Source organism: Accipiter gentilis, chromosome 28, assembly GCF_929443795.1.
Source record: "Accipiter gentilis chromosome 28, bAccGen1.1, whole genome shotgun sequence".
Taxonomy (NCBI): Eukaryota; Metazoa; Chordata; class Aves; order Accipitriformes; family Accipitridae; genus Astur; species Astur gentilis.
In genome coordinates, this window is record NC_064907.1 from 10,049,427 (window position 1) to 10,070,338 (window position 20,912).

The window sequence follows — 20,912 nt, forward strand, 5'->3', positions numbered from 1 at the left end:
CTGGTAAGCAGATGCTGTGCTATGTATACTACATTCCCGAAGTTTCTCATCACTTGTAAAGCTGAAGCTGAATTAACAATGATTAGGTGTTTCAGAAACTTTCTTTAGTACAAAGAGGAACATATAACTCCACAACAGAGATCATGGCATGTCAGAAGGTTTTTCTTAAGCTCACATACTCAGTGAAATCTCCATTCTCTGTGTTTTTCAGACGTCTTTCACACTAAAAAACAGTGTTTACTCTGCCCACTGTGCTTTACTTTTCCTCCTTTAAATAATCTTGAAAAATAGGACTTTTCTTCTAAATCCATTTGAATTATACAATTACTGTAAGTGCTGTTGCTATCAGGTATGAACTCCATCTTTAGACAACTCTCTGATTTTTAAATTGTTAATGAATGTGGACCTGTTTATGAGTCATTGTCCTTCAGAGTGAAAAGAGGGCATGCTTTTAACTCTTGAGTTTTGAGCAGTAACTGCTGTTTTGCCTGTTCAAGAAGGTGAGAAACTGAAACTTGGAGAGCTGAAGCCAAGGGCAGGAATCTGAAAATTTTGATCTTGGCTCCTGTTTTGACCACTACTGCACATTTGTTCCTGTTGGCTTTACAGATTTATAATGCATTTGAGCAGTGAATTTAAGTATGTGCCATATTGCTAAGATCGGGAGTAATGCCACTGATTTACTGTACAAAACTGCTGCAATTAACTGCAGAAGATTATAAAAATCAAACGTGCTTATCTTTGTGTACACACCAAGACTTTACGAGAATGGGGACATCAGTATGTAACACTACATTCCTGTTGGTGTGGGCAGAACTTTGCCAACAAAACTGTGTTTCACACAGGTGAATTAACTTTGCTGACAAAACTGTGCTTCACACAGGAGAATTAACAGTCTTCCCAAAACCAAAAGCAAGCTCCACCGATAAAGACAGAGTTTAGCCAGAGTAACTGCATCAACACTCAGGATTTCTGCTGCCATAAGGATGTCTGTCAGTCAGGGGCCTCGACTTTTCACATCCCTGACCTATGCAGCTGATGTCAACAATACAGATGTAGCCTAAATGTGTTGTAGCATTGTTTCCAGCTTTCACTGTGTTTGCTCTGGGCATAGTACGCTGAGTGAGCAAGTGTTGGTCCTCTGGCTAAGTTGATGGCACTGTGGGTGAGAACTCCTGCTCTCCTATAGGAAAGCTTGTGTGCTTGATTGCTTTTGTGACTCTGAGCAAGTTATTTAGTTTTCATATGCCCCACTGCCCTTCTGTAAAATGGAGACAATGACGCTTCCAAATATAATACGAAGAGATTGTGAAAATAAGTATACTAGAGACAATTAAATCTTCAGAAAATTCCGTGCATTACCCAGTGTTGTGGGGATAATTTAGGCATATGAAGCCCTTTGAAAGGATCAATATACTTGTGGGAAAATACTTGATTTTAAAGTGAAGATGCTTGATCTGTAATTTGTGTAAGCGAAATTATTTTCTAAGTTAAACAACTCATAGCCAGTACCTCTCAGCAGACCATATGAACTGAGAAATAAACACCTCCAGGATTCCCATCAACACACAATGGACTCATCAGCAGAGCTAATGCTAAAATATTACTGTTAAGTCAATTTAAAAATGTTTGATTTCAAATAATTTTAGTCAGTTGAGTATCTATATTTGGTTGGGGGTAAGGGGGAGATGAGGGAAAGGTCTCAGTGACCAGCTCAGATAATATACTTACGAAGCTATCTCTGGAATTCTTACGTTGGTACCTATGACACTATCAAATTCATTGGAAAGAGTTTATCGCAAAGTTAAATGTCAGCAGCTGCAAGCCTTTAAATGGAACATACTTCAGCTCCTGCGCAATGGCAGCGATCTGTTCCACCCTGTCCTGGTGAGCAGCCAAATCACTCTCAAAAGCTTCATGTTTCCTTAACATGGCGCGGACTTCTGTCAGAGAAGCAGATTCATAATCCTTCTGAAGCAAGATCTGCTCTTTGCCTGAAAGAGGAAATTAAAATATTAGTAATTTTTTTCAAATTCATTGGTTCGAATAATTGCAAATTTAGTCAACTTTTTAAACTGAGGCATGGTGAAAATCATATGTATGAGATGAAGTCCCACCCTCACTGAAATCAGTAGCAAATTGTCAGCACAACAGTGTTACTCAGAAATATATATTTTTAAAGATCTCTCAGTAATTCCTTGATTTTTGCACAGGCTGTTTATACTGGTCTAAACTAGCAAGTATTACATTGCTTGAGAAACTGGCATAAAAATGGTATATTGGCAAAAACTGGGACTCTAAACTATTGTGGTAAGTCTTTTGTAGAGTAGACTTACAAAATCAGAAATCACATTGCTACACTCAGCTTCCCTCTTACTAATGATGTTACTCTTTTTCATGTTCTGCCTTCAATTCATTATTCATTGCAGCCCTTCCAAAAAAAAAAAAAAAAAAATTGAGATGTGTGGCTGCCTTTTGTATCAAATGCTTAATATTCAGTGGAAAATGCCAACCTATTTACGAAAGGCTAGAGAAGCAAAGAGGAAATCAGAAACTGAAATATTACTCCTCAGTAGCTCCTGCGCTGGACAACTGAATCCATACAGACAGCCCCTACAACAGCAGCTCACCCCATGGCATTACACAGCTCTGTGAATTCTAGAGCCAGAAGGAACTATTGTTTCACTTGCTATGTACCAGCTTATGTGAAGTTTTCCCTGCCTAACAGCCATAACATGTCACCATGAGTAGTTTATGCTCAGAAAATAGGCTCTCAGGGCTGATAAACACTGTTGTTTCCCTTCTAGAATCTGCTTGGCAGCCATGTATGCTTCCAGCAACTTTCTTATGGGATGGACTCCGGTTTACTCTCACAGTGTGAAAAGATTCTCGCTGGAGAAAGCCAGAAGCACGGCAGAAGCAGGAAGACTGTTGTCGGGGCAAACAAGAGGATGATAGAGCAGATCTACATTTAATGGTCCTCAACAAAACCATATGCCAGTGTATGCTTCTATAGCTGTTACAACTACACCTAAGGTTAGGTTACCATTCAAAAACAGGACTATAAATGGGGTGTTATCCAGGGTATGGAGCAAAGCAGAAATGAGTCCGTTATCATGGAGTTTATGTGGACTGTTCAAAACATCATGATGGCCAAATGATAATCAACTCAGAATAACTCAATAATTTCACATTTAACCCATGGTCTGTCTGCATTCCTGCTTGGATTGCTGGTGTACAAATACATAAACATGCATTAGCAGTAATGGCCTCTATTAAGATGCTGAATATTCCCATTAAGTTTGACTCACTACCTCAAGATTATGATTTTTACAGTTATATTTCATTAGCAACGTGCCTACAAGTTAGGAACATGACTACAGTCAACAAAACCTGCAATTTTATCTGTTATTATTTTAGGTTTCTAAAACTGTCCAAACTACTTACAAGTGAGTCTCTGGCTAGCAAATATTCAGCACTGACAGTTCAACCTTGAACATCAGAACATTAAAAATGTTAAAAGCCGTCTCTGCTCACCATATGCCCACTGTTCATGAGTGGAAGCCTTCTGCCTGAATTTCTCAGCCAAGTGTTCAAGTCTCTCCAGTCTTCGTATTTCATTCAGCAGCCACTCTTCATAGCCTTTCTCAGCTTGTTCAAGTCTCTGCCAAGCGCCGGCAATATCCTGTGAAGAGAATACAAGGGAGAGAGGGGATGAAACTATAATCGCTTTCTGTCCAAATTTGCAGATTTCTGATTCATTCACAATTTTGCTTGAAAAAAGATAAATTTTTATGTCCAGTTTTTGTAAAATCACAGAACCATAGAAAATGTTGTCAGGCAGCTCTAGAAGTCTTGTAGTTTAGACATCTGCTCCTAATAGTGTGCCCTATTCAGGTGGGTTCATGAAAGGAACTCCTACACAAATAGCTTCCAAGCATAGCTATACATTCAGTGTCTTCACGATATATTGCTTTTACCTCCTATTTTACAATGTGCGTGTTCTGTTATGACATACCTATCTTACCAAAGTGCTTTGCTCTCGGAAGTTGACAATAGCAAAATTATCAGTGTCAAGAGGATTTGGTCTGTATTATATGTGGAATACAAACTCATTTCACTTTGTGGTACACAAAGTTTTGTGAGCTTCCTTAGAAACTCAAAGGCATGAGTAGGAAACTGAAGTGACAGGCTGTCCTGGTTTTGGCTGGGATAGAGTTGATTTTCTTTCTAGTAGCTGGTACAGTGTTATGGTTTGGGTTCAGTATGAGAAGAATGTTGATAACACACTGATGTTTTTAGTTGTTGCTAAGTAGTGTTTAGACTAAGTCAAGGAGTTTTCAGCTTATCACGCCCAGCCAGCAAGAAGGCTGGAGGGGCACAAGAAGTTGGGAGGGGACACAGCCAGGGCAGCTGACCCAAACTGGCCAAAGGGGTATTCCATACCATGTGACGTCATGCCCAGTATATAAAGCGGGGGGAATTGGCCTGGGGGGGATCGCTGCTTGGGAAATAACTGGGCTTCAGTCAGCAAGTGGTGAGCAATTGCACTGTGCATCACTTGTTTTGTATATTCCAATCCTTTTATTAGTATTGTCATTTTATTATTGTTATTATTATCATTATTAGTTTCTTCCTTTCTGTTCTATTAAACTGTTCTTATCTCAATCCACAAGTTTTACTTTTTTTCGGATTCTCTCCCCCATCCCACTGGGTGGGGGGGCAGCGAGTGAGCGGCTGCTTGGTGCTTAGTTGCTGGCTGGGGTTAAACCATGACATAAACAAAATCTTTACACAATTTTCATGAGCTTCCTCAGAAACTCAAAGGCACGAGTAGGAAACTGAAGTATTTTTTGTGTATGGGTGTCGTGCTTTAACCCCAGCCAGCAACTAAGCACCATGCAGCCTCTCACTCCCTCCCCACCACCCACCCCACCAGTGGGATGGGGGGAGAAAATCGGGAAAAAGAAGCAAAACCCGTGGGTTGAGAAGAATGGTTTAATAGAACAGAAAAGAAGAAACTAATAATGATAATGATAACACTAATAAAATGACAACAGCAATAATAAAAGGATTGGAACGTACAAATGATGCGCAGGGCAATTGCTCACCACCCACCGATCAACACCCAGTTAGTCCCCGAGTGGCGATTCCCCACCCCCACTTCCCAGTTCCTATACTAAATGGGACATCCCTTGGTATGGAATACCCTCTTGGCCACATTGGGTCAGGTGCCCTGGCTGTGTCCTGTGCCAACTTCTTGTGCCCCTCCAGCTTTCTGGCTGGCTGGGCATGAAAAGCTGAAAAATCCTTGACTTAGTCTAAACACTACTTAGCAACAGCTGAAAACATCAGTGTGTTATCAACATTCTTCTCATACTGAACTCAAAACGCAGCACCGGACCAGCTACTAGGAGGACAGTTAACTTTATCTCAGCTGAAACCAGGACAATGGGGAGTGGACAATGGCCTTTTCCAGATAATGCAATCGTCAGTTTATCAAATCTAAGCAACCAAAACACAATGATAGAACAGAGTACAGATAGAACAGGTTTGCTACATTCAACAGGAAATGTTATGACCCACAGTCAACTCACAATACTTATCAGCAGATGAGAATTCTTGGTACTGACTATTCTTATCTTCACGGTCATAAGAAAAAACAAAATTTAATTTTAAAAAGTAGAAAAAAGCAGAAACATATATTGAACAATGTCTGTTTCTGTAAGTCTGATGACCAAACTGCCAGTGAAACCACTGTGAGTTTTGCTTAAATAAACACTATCTAGCCTCACTGAGAGAGAAGTATTGGTAATGCTTCCAAAGAAAGCTCTGTATCGTCTCATGTCTTAAGACCATTTGCTCTTAGGGAAAGCCTTCAAAGAGGCAGGAGCATGCTTAAGAGAAAGCAAGATTCTACACTGAAAGGGAACATGTAAAAACAGTGGTTTGATATTGATAAAGTGGCATTTCAAGCCTTCACATTGAAATTTTTGTGAGAAGGTTGATAAACAGGAGAATGGAATATCAATGCCTCCTTTACTTACTGAAACCATTTTTCCCTCTGATGGCATGAAAGCTGGCCGATTGCTGATTCTCAGTTTTGTCTGCAGGGTGTTGAAATTGATCTCCAGTTGACATTTCTCTTGGACTTTGGGAGGTTTGTGTTTGCGGCGGTAGTCCCGGAAATCCTCTAATTTCTTCTGCATAGCCTGCATTGTTTTTTCTGGGGTCCTGTTTTCCAGCCAAGGAATTGTCCGGCGAATCCATTCTAAAAGCTTTCAAGCCAACACAAACAGTTGAAATAAAGGCAATGGAAAAGCAACCAAAAAAAGATCATATTGAATGCACAAATCCTAATCAAGTTTGCTCCATTTTAATATTATTGACTTCTGTTGGTATCAGTGCCTTAATAGCAAGTAAGCACAAGATTTTCAAAGCTGAACAATACTTTTTTTACTGATTTGCCCAGATATTCTAGGTATTTCTAGAAATACCCTGATTTTCAGATAGATGAACACACATGTAAGGTGTAACCTGAGTTACCCAAAATCACTTGCCACTTTCAAAAGTATTGGTCTTGATATTTCAAGTAGTCATAGTTACGAGATCAGGACAGACACCAGCCAAGTAACTCAAGTCATATAAAAACCTTCACTCAGAAGTCTGTAAGTGCCAATGTAGCACTACTGACTCTGTGTCTATGATCTCAGTATGTTTTTGCAGGTTATGCATTAAAGACAAGGGAGCTCTCACTTGTGCACTACACATCTGTAGTCCTGACTCAACAAATTTGCCATTTAATAAGAAAGGACGGGGGGAGTACAGTGTGCCCCCTTCTTCATTCATTTGCTCCCTGTGTTCACAGGTGTATTGTGAACACCCTGAGACACCCTGTCCAGGTGTGGTTTGCAGTACACAAAGCCAACGGGCTTGCTTGGAGTGACAGGATCCTGTATGTTCCACATGCGGTCAAGGATGGCTATCTTTGGAGATTAGAGAGACAGCAAGCCTGGTCTTGGGGCAGACCAATGACAGGCCTCAAAACACCATTTTTTGCACATTAACGAGACTGAGTGACTTGCTGGAGGTCACATAGGAAGTCTGTGGCAAAGGAGTCACCTGAACCTTGACATCTTGGGCAACTGAGCTTTGTACCCTACCACTGTGAGATTTACCCTTATAGTGTCTTCAGTTTCCTATCTTGCAGATAGTGCATGAATCTTTCAGCTTTCAGTATTTCATGAACATAATTATCACCATGTTACGAATACAGCTGTCTTTACCTCACTTGCTAGTCTCTCATATTCCTCCATCAACCTCTCATTTTCCTGATTCACAGCAAGCACCTTACAGATCCGGTTAGCTGCAGTCTCAGCCTGTAAAACACAGCAAATAAACAGGACATATTCATAAACACATCCTGAGAAAGGTACAGGCTTGAAGAAAGAGAGAGAATGCGGCTTCTGCAAATAAAAATCACATTGTTTTATAGTTGTTGATTTGTGCTCCTAGGTTGCTTAGATATATGTTTACCCTCCTTCTTTAGTCACAGATTCCAATGGCCTGAATAAGGCACAGATCAGCACAGAAGCACCTGGTTGTACAATGAAGCCTTATTATACAAGGGAGTATTTCACACTGCCATTATAGCTGTCTAATAAACCTTTTATTTTCAAAGATCACTCAGGCCATTCTTAAAGTCATCCTATTAGGCTAATATTTTTTTAAATCACACAAAAAAAGTATTCGATTTGTTAGCCACACTGGAAAGACACCTCATGTGATTCAGGAGTCCCAGACCACTCTGTATTTGCACATCATATGTACATACACCCTGGAGAATATATGCAGCTCAACCACTGACAGAAAATCTTTACGTGCCTCCTGCCAAATTTATTTGCAAAGGCACTGTGTAGCTCTGCCATATTAAAAATTTACATTAACAGTTTGACATAACAGATCAATACTTTCAAGCAAATGTGAGTCTGGAGTATATCTAATAAAATAAATATTTGTGTAGACTCCTGTGTTACAGAGTATGTGGAATCCCCCTTTTGCCTGAATAGCAAACCCTTCATATCCAGAAGCAAGAGGGCACAACAGCATTGCTGTGCTTTGATAAGGTGTAGGGGGCCTATCGGACAGGAAAGGAAAGGAAATCCTGAGGAGGAAGGAGAAATATCAACTACTTTAAGGGGGGTTTATTATTTTTTTCACATAAGTTGGGTTATATCCATTTGTACGCTACAAATGGATGAAGCAGAACAGTGGGAAATGCCACATTTATAAGTGAGAATCTCAGCCTGTAGGACAGATCTGCTGCTTATATTCTTGCCTCTTATACTAGTACTTTGATCCACCAATAATTCCATTGGCTTCAGTGGGAACCAGGCACAAATACTGTGTTGGATGTCTTCTGTGCCCTTCTGCATCTTTAGGCATCTTTGAAAATCTACCCCTAAATTACTACTCAACATGAGTAAGTCTAGAATAGTCTCAAATCTCCAAAAATCAAATATTCTTTTATGCAGAAAATGCATAAGATGTTGATGTGGCAACAAATAACAACTCCATTTCACAGTATCTTCAAATACAGTTTTTCTAATATAGTCTTTATAATCACCAAATAAAGACCCAAAATCAGAAACAGGAATGTCCATTGGTATCAAAGAAGTTCAACTTGCTACAGAACATTAGCTAAAACAGGTTCAAGTGTTGGTTAAAAACAAGTATTAGTACTCAAGTAATACTTGCAATTGTTAATTAAAACCACAAAGTACTAAATTAGTTTTTTTTAATAAACTAGTGGAAATGTGAAACAACCAATCAAAAACACAGCAACCTGAAGAGACAGTTGATTAATACCTGCTCTGCTCCAGCAAAAGCATGGTAGAAGCAGGACACATATGTCATGATAGCTCTCTCATCAGGTTTGGGAGTGTTCACAATATCTACAAGAGGGGGGGAGAAATGAAAACAAAACAAAACAAAAAAAGAATCGAGGAGTAGAAAACAGGATGAATAAATAAAAGCACAACATAGTGTCATTCTGATTGTTTTCTTGTCCATAGCTCTGTACTCTGGAAATTCTACAAAGCTGTAATAAATTTAGTGTTAGATTGATGGGTGCTGACAGAATAAAACGTACACTAGAAATTCAACATAAGCTCTTACAAAGAGGTGGACATTTTTTAATAAGCTTGATCCTGCAGTACTGTCACAGGGGGAGTAACTTTAATTTTACCAGGACTATCTGCTTAAGAACCAACACACATATGTCTGGTGACTTAAAACGTGGGGTTTTTTTTACTAAGACACAGGAAAGACAGGCTACGTTTTGATCTGGGGAGACGTTCTCTGGAAGTTGCATGTGGATTAGTTATAACCTTAGCATTATGTATCTGTATTCTTTATGTTACTAATACCTGAAGTATGTCCAACTCTGAACTGCCTTGCTTTTTAAAATTTTCATTCTTTTCATTAGGACATGATTCCAGGGCTGTTTTGAGATGTCTGTGTATGTTTCTGTGTCTGTTTTGCCTAGTAGCAACCTTTTATGTCGCTGTTTGTACTTACCATTAAGCATTTAACATTTTAAAAACAATCCTGAAAGCATAAGAGAAGGGTTTATTCTCTGAGCATCTGTTATGATGATCTGACATCTGTAGCAGGAATAATATCCAGCAGGGAGAAAAAAGATGGCATTCTGCTATTGAAATTGTTTTTTCACTATGAGCTTTTTTTCACCTTGCATTTTTAAAGGTGCTTCAAATGAAAGCACACAAGTTCAATTAAAGAGAATAATGTCCTCTATCCCATTCAGTAACCAGCTGTCAAAAACCTACTGGATATTACTAGTAAATATACAGAAAGATGAGACAGGAAGGCTTGTTCCTATAGAACAAATGGATAGACTACTACTGGCTCTACTGAGACAGTGGCTCACAGAGAAAATCAGGCAAAAGGAAATGAGTTCAGCTCTAAGACGCTGTCCTAGTAACTAGTGAGGAAAAGATCGGAAGAGGAATAACTGCTGAAAGAAACAAGACAGAAGGTGAAGGATGAGATCTGATCCATCTTCTACAGTCTCACCTTCTGAGCACCAGCAAATGCATGGTAGTAACAGGAAACATAAGTCATAATGGCTCTTTCATCAGGTCTGGCAGTGTTTACTACATCTGTGTAGAGAGAAGAGGGTTAACTGCTCAGAAATTCTCACAAGGTACTTCCATCAGATTATGCTGATGATGCCACCTCAGTGCTGTAAGGATTCAAAATAAATACACCATTATTCAGCTTGCATCTGTTTACTGGTATCAGTGCAAAGCTACCTAAGCTTCAGGCATCAGTAAATGGAAAAGATAGAACTCTCCCTGAAATGCCAAAATGTCTGAAGGCTGAGACTTTATAGAAGGGTATTGCTACCTTCTGGTTTGTGGAAGCTTCCAAGCAGATGGCACGGCTGGCAGATCTACTGGGTTCAGCTTCACTGTTGCTCCAAAGCAACGTCACCTAAACCACTACAATTATTCCAGAGTTAAACACAGCCACTGACAGTCACAAAATAGGAGTGCATACAGTGTATATTAGCACAGGGTCCCCGTGACTGACAGGATATTGACATATATTGGAAACCTGTAGAACTCCTGCCATCCAGAAATGCATTTTGAGCTAAGAAAAACTTGGATAATAACAGTTTTGCAATCCCTGCATCAGTCTCTTTTTAGTTAATAGCATAAATCACAGGAGAGTTTGGCTTGATAGCTTTGTCCCTATTATGGCAGGAAAGAGTAAAAGTACAGAGAGGGTGCAATCAAGGTATGGGTACGTTGGTAAAAATGGACCTTTTCAATACATAACAGAGAAAGGCAGGAAAAGGTGGTTTTACACCAATTACGGCTGTGTGATGAATTACGCTAGTGCAAGCTGCAAGGATTCCTGCCAATGTAAGGAGTGGGAAGATACTGGTGTGAAAAGACCTAGGAACAAGGTGACAATTTCTAATATTAACACTGGGATTTCTAAGTTCAGGACCAATGTATTTACTGATTTTGCATCTACTTCACATAGTTGTGAACAAAACCTTCCTAAGTTTCCGCTGAGAACACAGTGGAAGTAAAGAGAGTAAAAAGTGATGGTGAATACTTAGAGGGTGTTAGAAGAAGCATGATTTCATTTCCCCCTTTCCTGCCAAGAAGGAGAATAGTAAGATAAGGGCTAGAATGTGCAGAAAATCTGGTGAGGGAAAAAAAAAAGGTTTCTTACATTGTATGTGAAGAGAAAAAAATGAGGAAAGGAGAATGATAGTAGGAGCTGTTCAATGGTAAGGAGGTAGCACTTCTGTTTATTCCTTGCACAGTATTTCAGAGCAAAATAATTAAGTGGTGCTTGAAAGGGGAATTGCAATTCAAAAGATGAAAACAATTAGTTTTGAAGCATGAAGGTGAAAACAAGAAACCTCTTCAATGAAGACATCACAACCTGGATTTTCCAAATCATCCTGTATTGGCCTAACTTTCCTACCAAAGACTTCAAGAGGAGCAGACACAGTTCGAGTGCTCTGGATAATTCCAATGCTATCAGTGTTCTACTGACAAGCCACCAGAGCAGAGTCTGCATAATTGGAGAAGAATGCTTTGAACTAGTGTAGGCAAATTCCAGTATTTCGGCACCACTTTTTGCGTGGAGTACAAAAGTTTGGTTATCTTGAAGAAATTCAGGTAACTTTAATAAATATTTCCTTGTTATTTGTCAACAAACTCTAAAGATTGTTGGAGAAACCAAACATGAAACTATTTGTTAAAACTATCACTGCAAAAAGTTTACAATTAAAATAAACAAGAAAAAAATGCTTCCTTCAGCCTAGCTCTCTTTCATAGGAGGCATGTTGTAGGTATATTTTGAAAGTTCTGTACTTCTATTTCTATTTCTGGCCCTCTCACTTAAACATTTTAAAAAGTGAATATGCTTTAAGCTGCTAACAGTTGTATTTCCCTTTATTAGACTTAGATTTTAATTTCTTAAAGGCAAGGATTATCTTTTGATTCTGCATTTTACCTCAGTTACCACAGTGGGGCCATGTGCTGAGGTTAGGGTCCAAAATACTATAATAAATGCAAACAATAACAAACAATAAGCAATGAAACAAAAAGTGAGTTAAATTATCCAATACATGGGGAACAAGGAGGAAAACATTGTTTGAAAACAAAGCAGGTTGCTCCATTATGGCTTGTGTGGAACGAATGTTAAAAACTTGCCAGATACAAAACAAGTTTTACTGTCTCCTGCTTGTGAGTAACACAAACTTCAGTAAGATATAACTCTCACCTTCTGCATCCAACATCTTAGGGATATCCAAATGCTTTTCAGCAATTTCCATGGCAAGGTTGATATTTCCTATGGGGTCATCCTGCATTAAAGAAGAAAACACAACTAGTCAAAGACAGAAGTTTCTCCTTGAAGCAAGACTACAGTAGGTACACTAAAACTTACTCTGTTTTTCCAAACTGTGAACTGGAGTCACAACTACTGTTCTTCAAATAGCAAAGTCTAGGTATATGAACTTTTGGTCTACCTACTGCTACACTTTCAAAAGAAAACATTAATAAGCTATTATGCACCACTAGGACTCTGCTGCAAATATATTCTGGAGGGGAACATAGATAATGTATGCAGTGTACATTCATAATTGTGAGCTAATTCTGAATGAAGTACAGCAGTAATACATACAGTGAAGGCCACTGGTCCAGTACGCTGTACTAGACCATTCATCACAAAGTTAGTCCTGCATGTTTTATACCTACTATACGTTATATTACAGTGATAGGAGTTCTACTGAGTTCTCTGTTGGTCAGGTGCATGCATGAGAAGAAGCAAGCACAGACAGAAGAACAGTTCTCCAGAAGGAGCAAAACTCCTCAGTTTTGGCTTGGACAGACAAATCTGTAATGCCTCTATAAACTGAATTTGAGAGCTGTGGAAATTCAAGAACTTCTGGTTTTGATTCTGATTCTGGTTTTTGAAGGAAAGTGAAAGGAAGCAATGAGCACAGTTCAGATAAACAGCACACATTTCATGTTTTACACTACAGACAGCTATTACTGACAACAGAAGAGAGTGTCAGATTAGGGCTGCTCTTAAGGCAGCCTCCCTGTATCAGCTTGGAGAGAAAACACCCTATGTGAAATGGCAGTTCATGACATTAATATTATTATTATTTTCATGTATTCACAAACTGCTAAATGATTATAGCCCCTCTGAACAATGCCAATGTCTACAGAGAGAGGTTGGGAAAATAGGACACAGAAGAGCAAAGTTAGAGATGCTGGAGGGCACTGGGAAAATGTTAACAGGTTTTCTGTAGGGAATTTCGAGGGTTTCCATTTGAAAACAGACACTTCCTATAAAAGGATCCAGTATCAAGAATGCTGCTTTGTCTACTTTGAAATTAACTTAGTAAGATTACATAGTATGGAATCACAGCAATTATTTCAGTTTCACAGAAGTCTGTTCCTCATGCACATACATACGCCAGGTATCATAAGCAGTAACACCCATGACGTCTTTCTATAAACATACCATACTAGATAGCCTTTCCTTTAAAAGCTACATGTTCAATAAAATGTGCTATGAAGAACAGTTTACATTTTGAAACCTAACAAATTGGGTATAATAGAATACAGTGTCTCTAACCATAAGCTCTTACTCTATCATCATTTAGCAGTTTTGTGCATCATTGACATTAAGAGAAACTTAAAATGTAGACAATATTTAAAACCCATGAACCTACTTTTGCTATTACACAAGACACCACGTGTAATACAACATTTACTAAATGTGTATACCAAAACTCTTACTCAAATTAAATGGCACAAAACTACACTAAATCTAAGAGAGACCTATTGACTAGGTTAAAATACTTTGCTTATGGATGAGCGATGAGCACCTCCTATTTGTGTGCTTGGTACTAAGACCACGAGTAAATAGTGCTCCACTGGTAAAGGATTTATTTAAAATCACAGCAACTTCTGAATAATTGGAGATCTCCATCGCCCATCCTTTTAAACAAAACTACAAGCCACAGTGACTAAAAATCTCTGCTACAGCTAAAGAAATACCTCATCTAACTTCTCATAGTCAAGAAGGTCAGGCCTGTGTCTATGGATAAGGGCACTGAAAGCAAGTCCATCTTTCCAGCTACAAGTTCACACAAAACACATTGGTGAGAAAAGGAAAGGACAGCATGCAAGAGATAAGAAACGAAGAAACAAGACACCAAGACAGCTGTTAATGTAACCAAAATGAGCAGTCAATCAAACACAGCCAGGTCAGAAAAGCAAGATCTATTTTAGGATTTTTCTGCATGTGCTTTACGTGCCACAGCTCAGCCTCAGTTTGAAACCTGACCTGTTCTTATTTTGGAAACCTCTAAGAGGGAAATAGTAATGCTGAAGCAGATCTGCTTATGTTCTATTCCCTTTTCTCAGCATTCATATATAGGACGGTTATACTGTGAAGTTCTTTAGTACTGTGTACCACTTTTCAAAGCACAGACTCAATCGAACTAATTTCTGTTTGTGCCCATGCTTAAGCACATGTACACAGAGGCAGGTAGCTTAGTCATTCCATGAAACTGTTCATCCGTAGGAAAGGTTGTATACAGAATTAGGAGAACAAGCTGGTGTTCATGGCTAGTCTTTTGCCCTTTGGTTCAGATCTGCAGTTGTCTTAACTGCCTAAGTTAAAATCCTATGTGTTTAGGAATAAGTTCATTTAATTGTCATCATTGCACACCTTGGGGACTCCAGCATAAATTTAACATATACATAAAGCAGACTAAGTTTTCAGATAATTTAATTTCACTCATTTATCTTTTCTCTCATCAAAGGCTTTTTGACAACCATCGATTCCACTAGTAAAATCAGTTTGTAATGGAGGGGCACGGAATGGAAAATATAGTCTATGATTTACCAGTCTCTCTCATCAATGAAAAGTTGCACTCAACAAATTAAAACCATGACTAAGTTTTCTGTTTTGCTGGTGTTTATGTGAGACCTGAAGATGCATTCATTCCAGAGAACAGAAAACGGTACCTATGTATTGAAAGCTAATTTGAAACGGCAACACTTACTTTCTAGGTTTGATTCTTTAGTAATGATACCCAGAAATCCTGACGTTATCACTTGCTCCTCATTCCTCCCTCTCAAACCAAAGTGGCTGGTATCTTTTAGAAAACGTGCATTTTGCCATGAGTAGCACACTGTAACTAAATAGTTTTGTAATCCCCATGAGGTACTACCTAAGGAAGTTAGGATATCAGTTTTGTTTTCACTTGTCTGGAAGTATAGGTAGATGTATAATCTAAGAATTAGTGAATATTTTCTATGTAAGACTAGTAATTAATTGCGTACTCCTGATTACCAAGGGTAGTGTTTGTTCCAAGGAATTTTAGGATTAATTATCATCTCACTGTTTACTGCTCTGCTATCTACAGTCATTTACACCAGATAAAAACCAGGATGGACTGTACAATACTGCCAGTGGTGAATGGAGAATTCCAATGTATTTAACATCCATATTGGGCAGTGTCAAAGACTTCATCACCTGCCTGGCAGCTGAGGACCAGATTATTTGCAATAAAATGCTGAAATCATTGTAGTGGGAAGGGAAGAAGGACACAGGACAGTCATGAGGTCCTTTCCTCCATGTCACTGCTTTTTTTTTTTTGGAGGGAGCTTAGAAAGCCAGTCAGAATTAGTATGCACTCCTCAGTTTGTCTTTTAGAAAACATGCTAAGCAAACCAGAAGTGAGCCAAATCATTGCAGGACAGCATGCTGTACCACCCAGACTAATGACCTTATTTAGCTTGGAGTAGTCAATAAGATCAGGTCGGTGTCTGTGGATAAGTGCACATAATCCAAGGCCATCTTTCCAGCTTTACAACAAAAAATAGAATGGAAAAAAATTAGTTAACAAAGTCATGGCATTTTACAGTTTGATCTTGCTCAAGGCTTAAAATCAAGCAGCAACTCTCCTGTCAAATCCTGACACTTATGTTCTGTCAACTCTCATGTCTCTGAGCTTTTCTGTTACCGTACTCTTTTTCCTGTAGTACATATCTTACTCTACAGTCCATACATGCTTAAGGACTCCATAATACTTTTCTAGGCAACATACATTATGTGCAACAGTCCTCAATTTCAAGTGCTTAATTTTTGCAGAGTTCAAGGATAGCTCAGCATACACATTCATCAATGAAAGTGCATAATCTCCTATTACACTTACAGCATGTTTGTGAAAAAAATAAAAGGACAGCAAACCTGCAATTACTTGAATTTGATGAAGCAATTGGCTTTTTCTGTGTCAGTTATTTCAGACAACTTTAATTGCACAACCATGTTGTGCTCATAGAAGTAAGAAGTCATAAATCAGCTTAGTTTACTTTAAACACTTCACGCATATGGCAGCTTCGATCTGAGCTCTTACACTTCAGTGTGACTTCAGGCCTACCACCTTCCGAGGCAAGAATAGGTGACAAATGGAGCTACAAATAACATCTATTTGGAAAGATTATGGTAAGTTCCTTTCAGCCAGAAGCAATTATTCTGAAAGACACTTTATGTAAACACTTTATGCAATCACTGGGGCTGTGGGTTTGAGGTCTTATCCTGTGCAGTAAGTGTGTGATACTAAACATGTTAAGACTGTTAGAATCCCTGTCACTGAGATGTCTGCGTAGATCCATCAAATAACAGAACCATCTCCAATAAAAATATAAGACAATTAAGCAGAATATACATACATAGTCTCATATAAAATCATCCAGAAGGTAAAACTGAATCAAAATAAGCACCAATCTAACAAAAAGCTTTTTTCCAAAAGGTATATACTAAAATGGTCTGGACAGCCCATTGTAAAGTAGTTCCGTAACAGCCCATCAACGCAAACATTAGTCAAGCTACTTCCATTCAAGTTCTTTTCCCCATACCACATATCAGACCAGCTTATGTATATATACACACTAAGATTCTGATACTATAACTTACAGTATACCCTGCATCCATATAAAGCTCTACTGAAATATACCTCTATATATCCAAGGAAAATAACATGTAACAAATTTCAAATCTCTTAAAGGCAATACAGGGACTCTAAATCAAACAGATTCTTTTTATCTGTGGATGCATGTGTGAATCATATCTTGTCTATCACTACATGTGCTTTAGGTGCTGCACATTAAGAATAAATTCAAAACACCAAAACACTGGAATGCAAAGCTCTTGTAAGTACTATAAAGACTTCAGGGAAGGCAAGATCACATGGTTAAACAGTGCAAATGGCAAGTCATGTAGTTTAATGAGGTGGGTCACGGGCAGAGCTACAGGAACTAGCCCAGTAAAATCTCAGAACCAGTCAGCCTGCATATGGCCTGGAACTCCCTTTCTAGCCCTTGATGAAAACACAGAACCATAAGGCTGGAGCTTCACTAAATTTTCCAACGTAGGTAATGATCCTGATTCTGAAAACAAACGTGTTTCAAGTGCTGCTCGTCTGTACTGAGTGCATTTTTGGCTCCTTATTTATGGTTATGTTACAAAATAATAAAGAACAATTCATCATAATGAGATATTTGCATGCTCAACACATTAGTATTTTTGCCAAGAACAATCTATACCTACAGTGGCTCTCATCTGAAAGCAGTCATTTGCCAAGTCACTATGCTGCAGTACTCGGGTATTCCCATATACCAAGGACCTCTAATAAAGTAATATGATCATTCTGTATGTCGTAGGGATTTTTTTCTTTTAAATAGTAATTATGGAAGCCATGGTAAATAATGCCAAAAGCTAAGCAAAATAATACTCTGAAGATAGAGCATGAGAATATGAAAAAAGTCTAGTTAACAGTGAAGAGTGAAATTCTCCTGTCAAATATAGACCTACTTAATGGTGGGAAAAATTTGACCTAAAATATTTTAGACTGCTTCTACCCCTTGAAACAATGGAAGTTTACCTAAGATGGAAGTTCTGAATGTTCACATTTCTGTAAGGAGCAGTTTTTCTTTGACACCACAGCAGCAGCCCTTCTTTGGCAGAGGTCTCTGTAAAAGACACCAGAGAGTTAAAAAAAAGGAAAAATGTAAGAAGTGCTCAAGTAATTAATTTCTTGTCATCTTAAATGTCATCAGCCACCTGAAACTGGTTGGCATAAGCCAACATTTAATCCTAAAAGATACTCATACAAGTGGACTAATGGGCCTCCATTAGGACACAGAGGTCAACTCAAATGGAACAACTCAGACTAGAGTCTCAGCCTGCGCAAGAATTCTGGGATATTAGAAGTTTAAGACACTATATTGGCTGGACAGAAGAATGTCTATTTGGAGAAAAATAGCCCATACAAATATAATAGAACGAGACATAAAAGATTGTGTTGGTATAAGTGCTGAAAAAATACCTTCACTATCTGAGCCCTATGGGTATCTGAATGCATAAGTAAAGGACAGAAAAGATCAAATAGACCATTAGGTCCACATTTAATGTCCCACAAATTATGGGCAGGACAGCATGCAGAGCTTGAATTGACTATACTTTTGTTGAAAACTTAGATTACTTTCTAGAATTCTAGACTTTTCACAGCATAGACTTGACTTAAAGAGTATTGTAACTACAACACAGTTTCTGGAGCCAGTTACTAAGTGAAAGTTAAGCAAAAAAATTCTGAAACAGTGGGGAGAAAAAAAAAAGTGATAGAAAGAAGGAGGATATAATCAGATAATATTTTCAAAGAATGTGAGAAATGGACAGGAGTAAAAAAGTAAGGACTAAAAAGTCGGAAATAGGACCACCATGCAGGGTACAGCTAGTTTCAGACCACAGAAAGCTCAGAAAGCAGGCATGCTTCTATCTCTATAACTGAGAGACATGCCCAGAACTTCTGCATTTAGAAAATGCTGCCTTGAGGTCTCTGTCAGGATAAGGAGAGTAATTACTTTTTCCCTCCAGAATTCAATTTTGTCACCAGGTAGGGAACTTGCAGTATCATTTTCTGCGAAAAAATAATTCATTTTTAAAACACTCATCTCACTTATGCACAATTCATATAAAAATGTGTTTAAACAAATTTACTAACTATTTAACATAGTTGCATTACTATTACCTTCCACTGAAATATCTTGAATAGCAAAGCGAAGGATGATAGTCCAGATCATACCCAGCGTCATTTTCACATTGCCATCAACAATTTCTAAGGTGAAAAAAGATATAGTAGTAGTATTTAGAATGTGTTTTCCATTTTCTCTTATTTTAAACACATATTTCTATAAATAATATATTGTATCTAATAAATTCATTATATTTCTACGATAATTCTTTATCTACACAGAGTTCATCTGGGTTCATTTCTCCACAAACTTATGCTTGTGTTACCCTGGCAGTAGGACTGCAGATTACTGAGGTTAAGGTCACTTCAGCCTTTCCATGCTAAAAGGCTTCTCTCCAGGTAGTTTTAACTGCCTCAAATCTTTACCTTTTAGGCTTTTTTAGAGAGACCCTGAGGGGAAACACTTTTTTTTAAAGTTTGAATGATATCAGCCTTACTGTTTTCAAATACAAAGGAACTGAAAAAAATATGGTCTTACCCCAAATTTTAAGAAACTACAGGACATTGACCATTATTTTTTAATGAAATGGTACTCAGAAATCCCCCTATACTATTTAGACCTTTTTGAGAATTTTACCTATAGTGCCAGCAGAGATTAGATATGAAGAACAGCTCAAGAGACACAGCACCTCCTGAGACTAAGCTACACAGACTGCTGCGAAGCAGTTCAGAAATATGGCCATGAGGTTGTAATGTCTTACAGCAATGATGCCTATGCACATGTATGTATCTTTAATATAAAACGGGATTTTTTACCTCTGGAGTTTCAATTTGTTTCAAGACCGCTTGAGTCTACCTACAACATAGGGCACTAGGAGGTGCTTTCTCCAACCCTTCTCACACATACATGGGAGTCCCCTTCCACAAGTCAAGTCAGAATCCAGCGCTCCTATATTGTAATATGAACAGTGATACCACTTAAATTTCTCAACACCAAAAAAGGTACTGCCAGACGACTTCAGTGTGGTGATAACGTTAAATCAATCTGAAAAGCAGGGCATGGGACTCAGGAGAACATAGAGAGACCATAGGAGGGTCCAGCACCGGCAGGGGAGGAGGTGGGACAAGGAGAGAAGGGAACAGCAGACTGCCTTTCCAGTCACATCGCACCAAAAGTGCAGTGGAGCGGGGAAGGCACCAGCTGCTCCCCTACTTGAAAGTGACCTCCAGCCTTCCCCAAAAAATGGGGCAGCTGTGGCTGCCTGGGGGCCCACTGGTGTTCTGGGGAAGGAGCAGGAGGAACTTGCAGCAGGAGGAATTTCATCAGTTTAACATCAAATGCCAACAGAGGTGCCAACAGAAAATGCAGTCACTCTGCTACTTAGATGATGCCTGAATCCAGAGCAACTTTCACAGAACAAAGCAGCTGCTAGCTCCAAGACTTGAGATACGTGTTAAATTGCAGTATTATGTGACACAAGCTGTCATTTGAACCTATGGAATTAACAAATGTGGTAGGAGATATGTCACCCATCACTAGTCGATACTTACTTTGCTAGTGTGATAATCCAAGTTTATATATGAATGGCTATTTTTCTTCTTTCCCCTTTGGGTTCTACACTAATTTTCCAGAATTCTTACTTCACTTTGCCTGCCTTCCATGCATTATTACTATCTTATTGGCCCTGAAAGACCTCACGTCTCTTCAAATCTCAAAACTAAACTCCTTTCAGGCAAAAAAGACTGAATGGCAATTAGGGCATGTAGCTACTTTTCTCTCCTCCCTCCTCCTCGGTCAAGTATTTCA

General features: G+C 38.7%; 1 protein-coding gene across 8 annotated transcripts in view; it reads right to left on the reverse strand.

The window, feature by feature from the left end:
* ACTN2 (actinin alpha 2) overlaps positions 1–20,912 on the reverse strand; it is a 396,531-nt gene that overhangs the window by 344,799 nt on the left and 30,820 nt on the right. For 3 of the 8 annotated variants that reach the window (XR_007509820.1, XM_049830599.1, XM_049830594.1), the window contains exons 4-12: positions 19,163–19,249; positions 18,017–18,104; positions 14,121–14,199; positions 12,331–12,412; positions 10,096–10,181; positions 7,287–7,379; positions 6,048–6,278; positions 3,538–3,685; positions 1,844–1,994 (exon numbers count right to left, since the gene is read on the reverse strand). Coding sequence is in view for 7 of the 8 variants with exons in the window: in XM_049830599.1 (XP_049686556.1) it covers positions 1,844–1,994; positions 3,538–3,685; positions 6,048–6,278; positions 7,287–7,379; positions 10,096–10,181; positions 12,331–12,412; positions 14,121–14,199; positions 18,017–18,104; positions 19,163–19,249 (1,045 nt within the window). In the remaining variant the exon portion in view is untranslated. Of the gene's footprint in view, positions 1–1,843; positions 1,995–3,537; positions 3,686–6,047; positions 6,279–7,286; positions 7,380–8,868; positions 8,955–10,095; positions 10,182–12,330; positions 12,413–14,120; positions 14,200–15,859; positions 15,939–18,016; positions 18,105–19,162; positions 19,250–20,912 lie in introns of all 8 variants that reach the window. The other 5 variants (XM_049830598.1, XM_049830595.1, XM_049830600.1 and 2 more) reach the window with 2 other exon arrangements.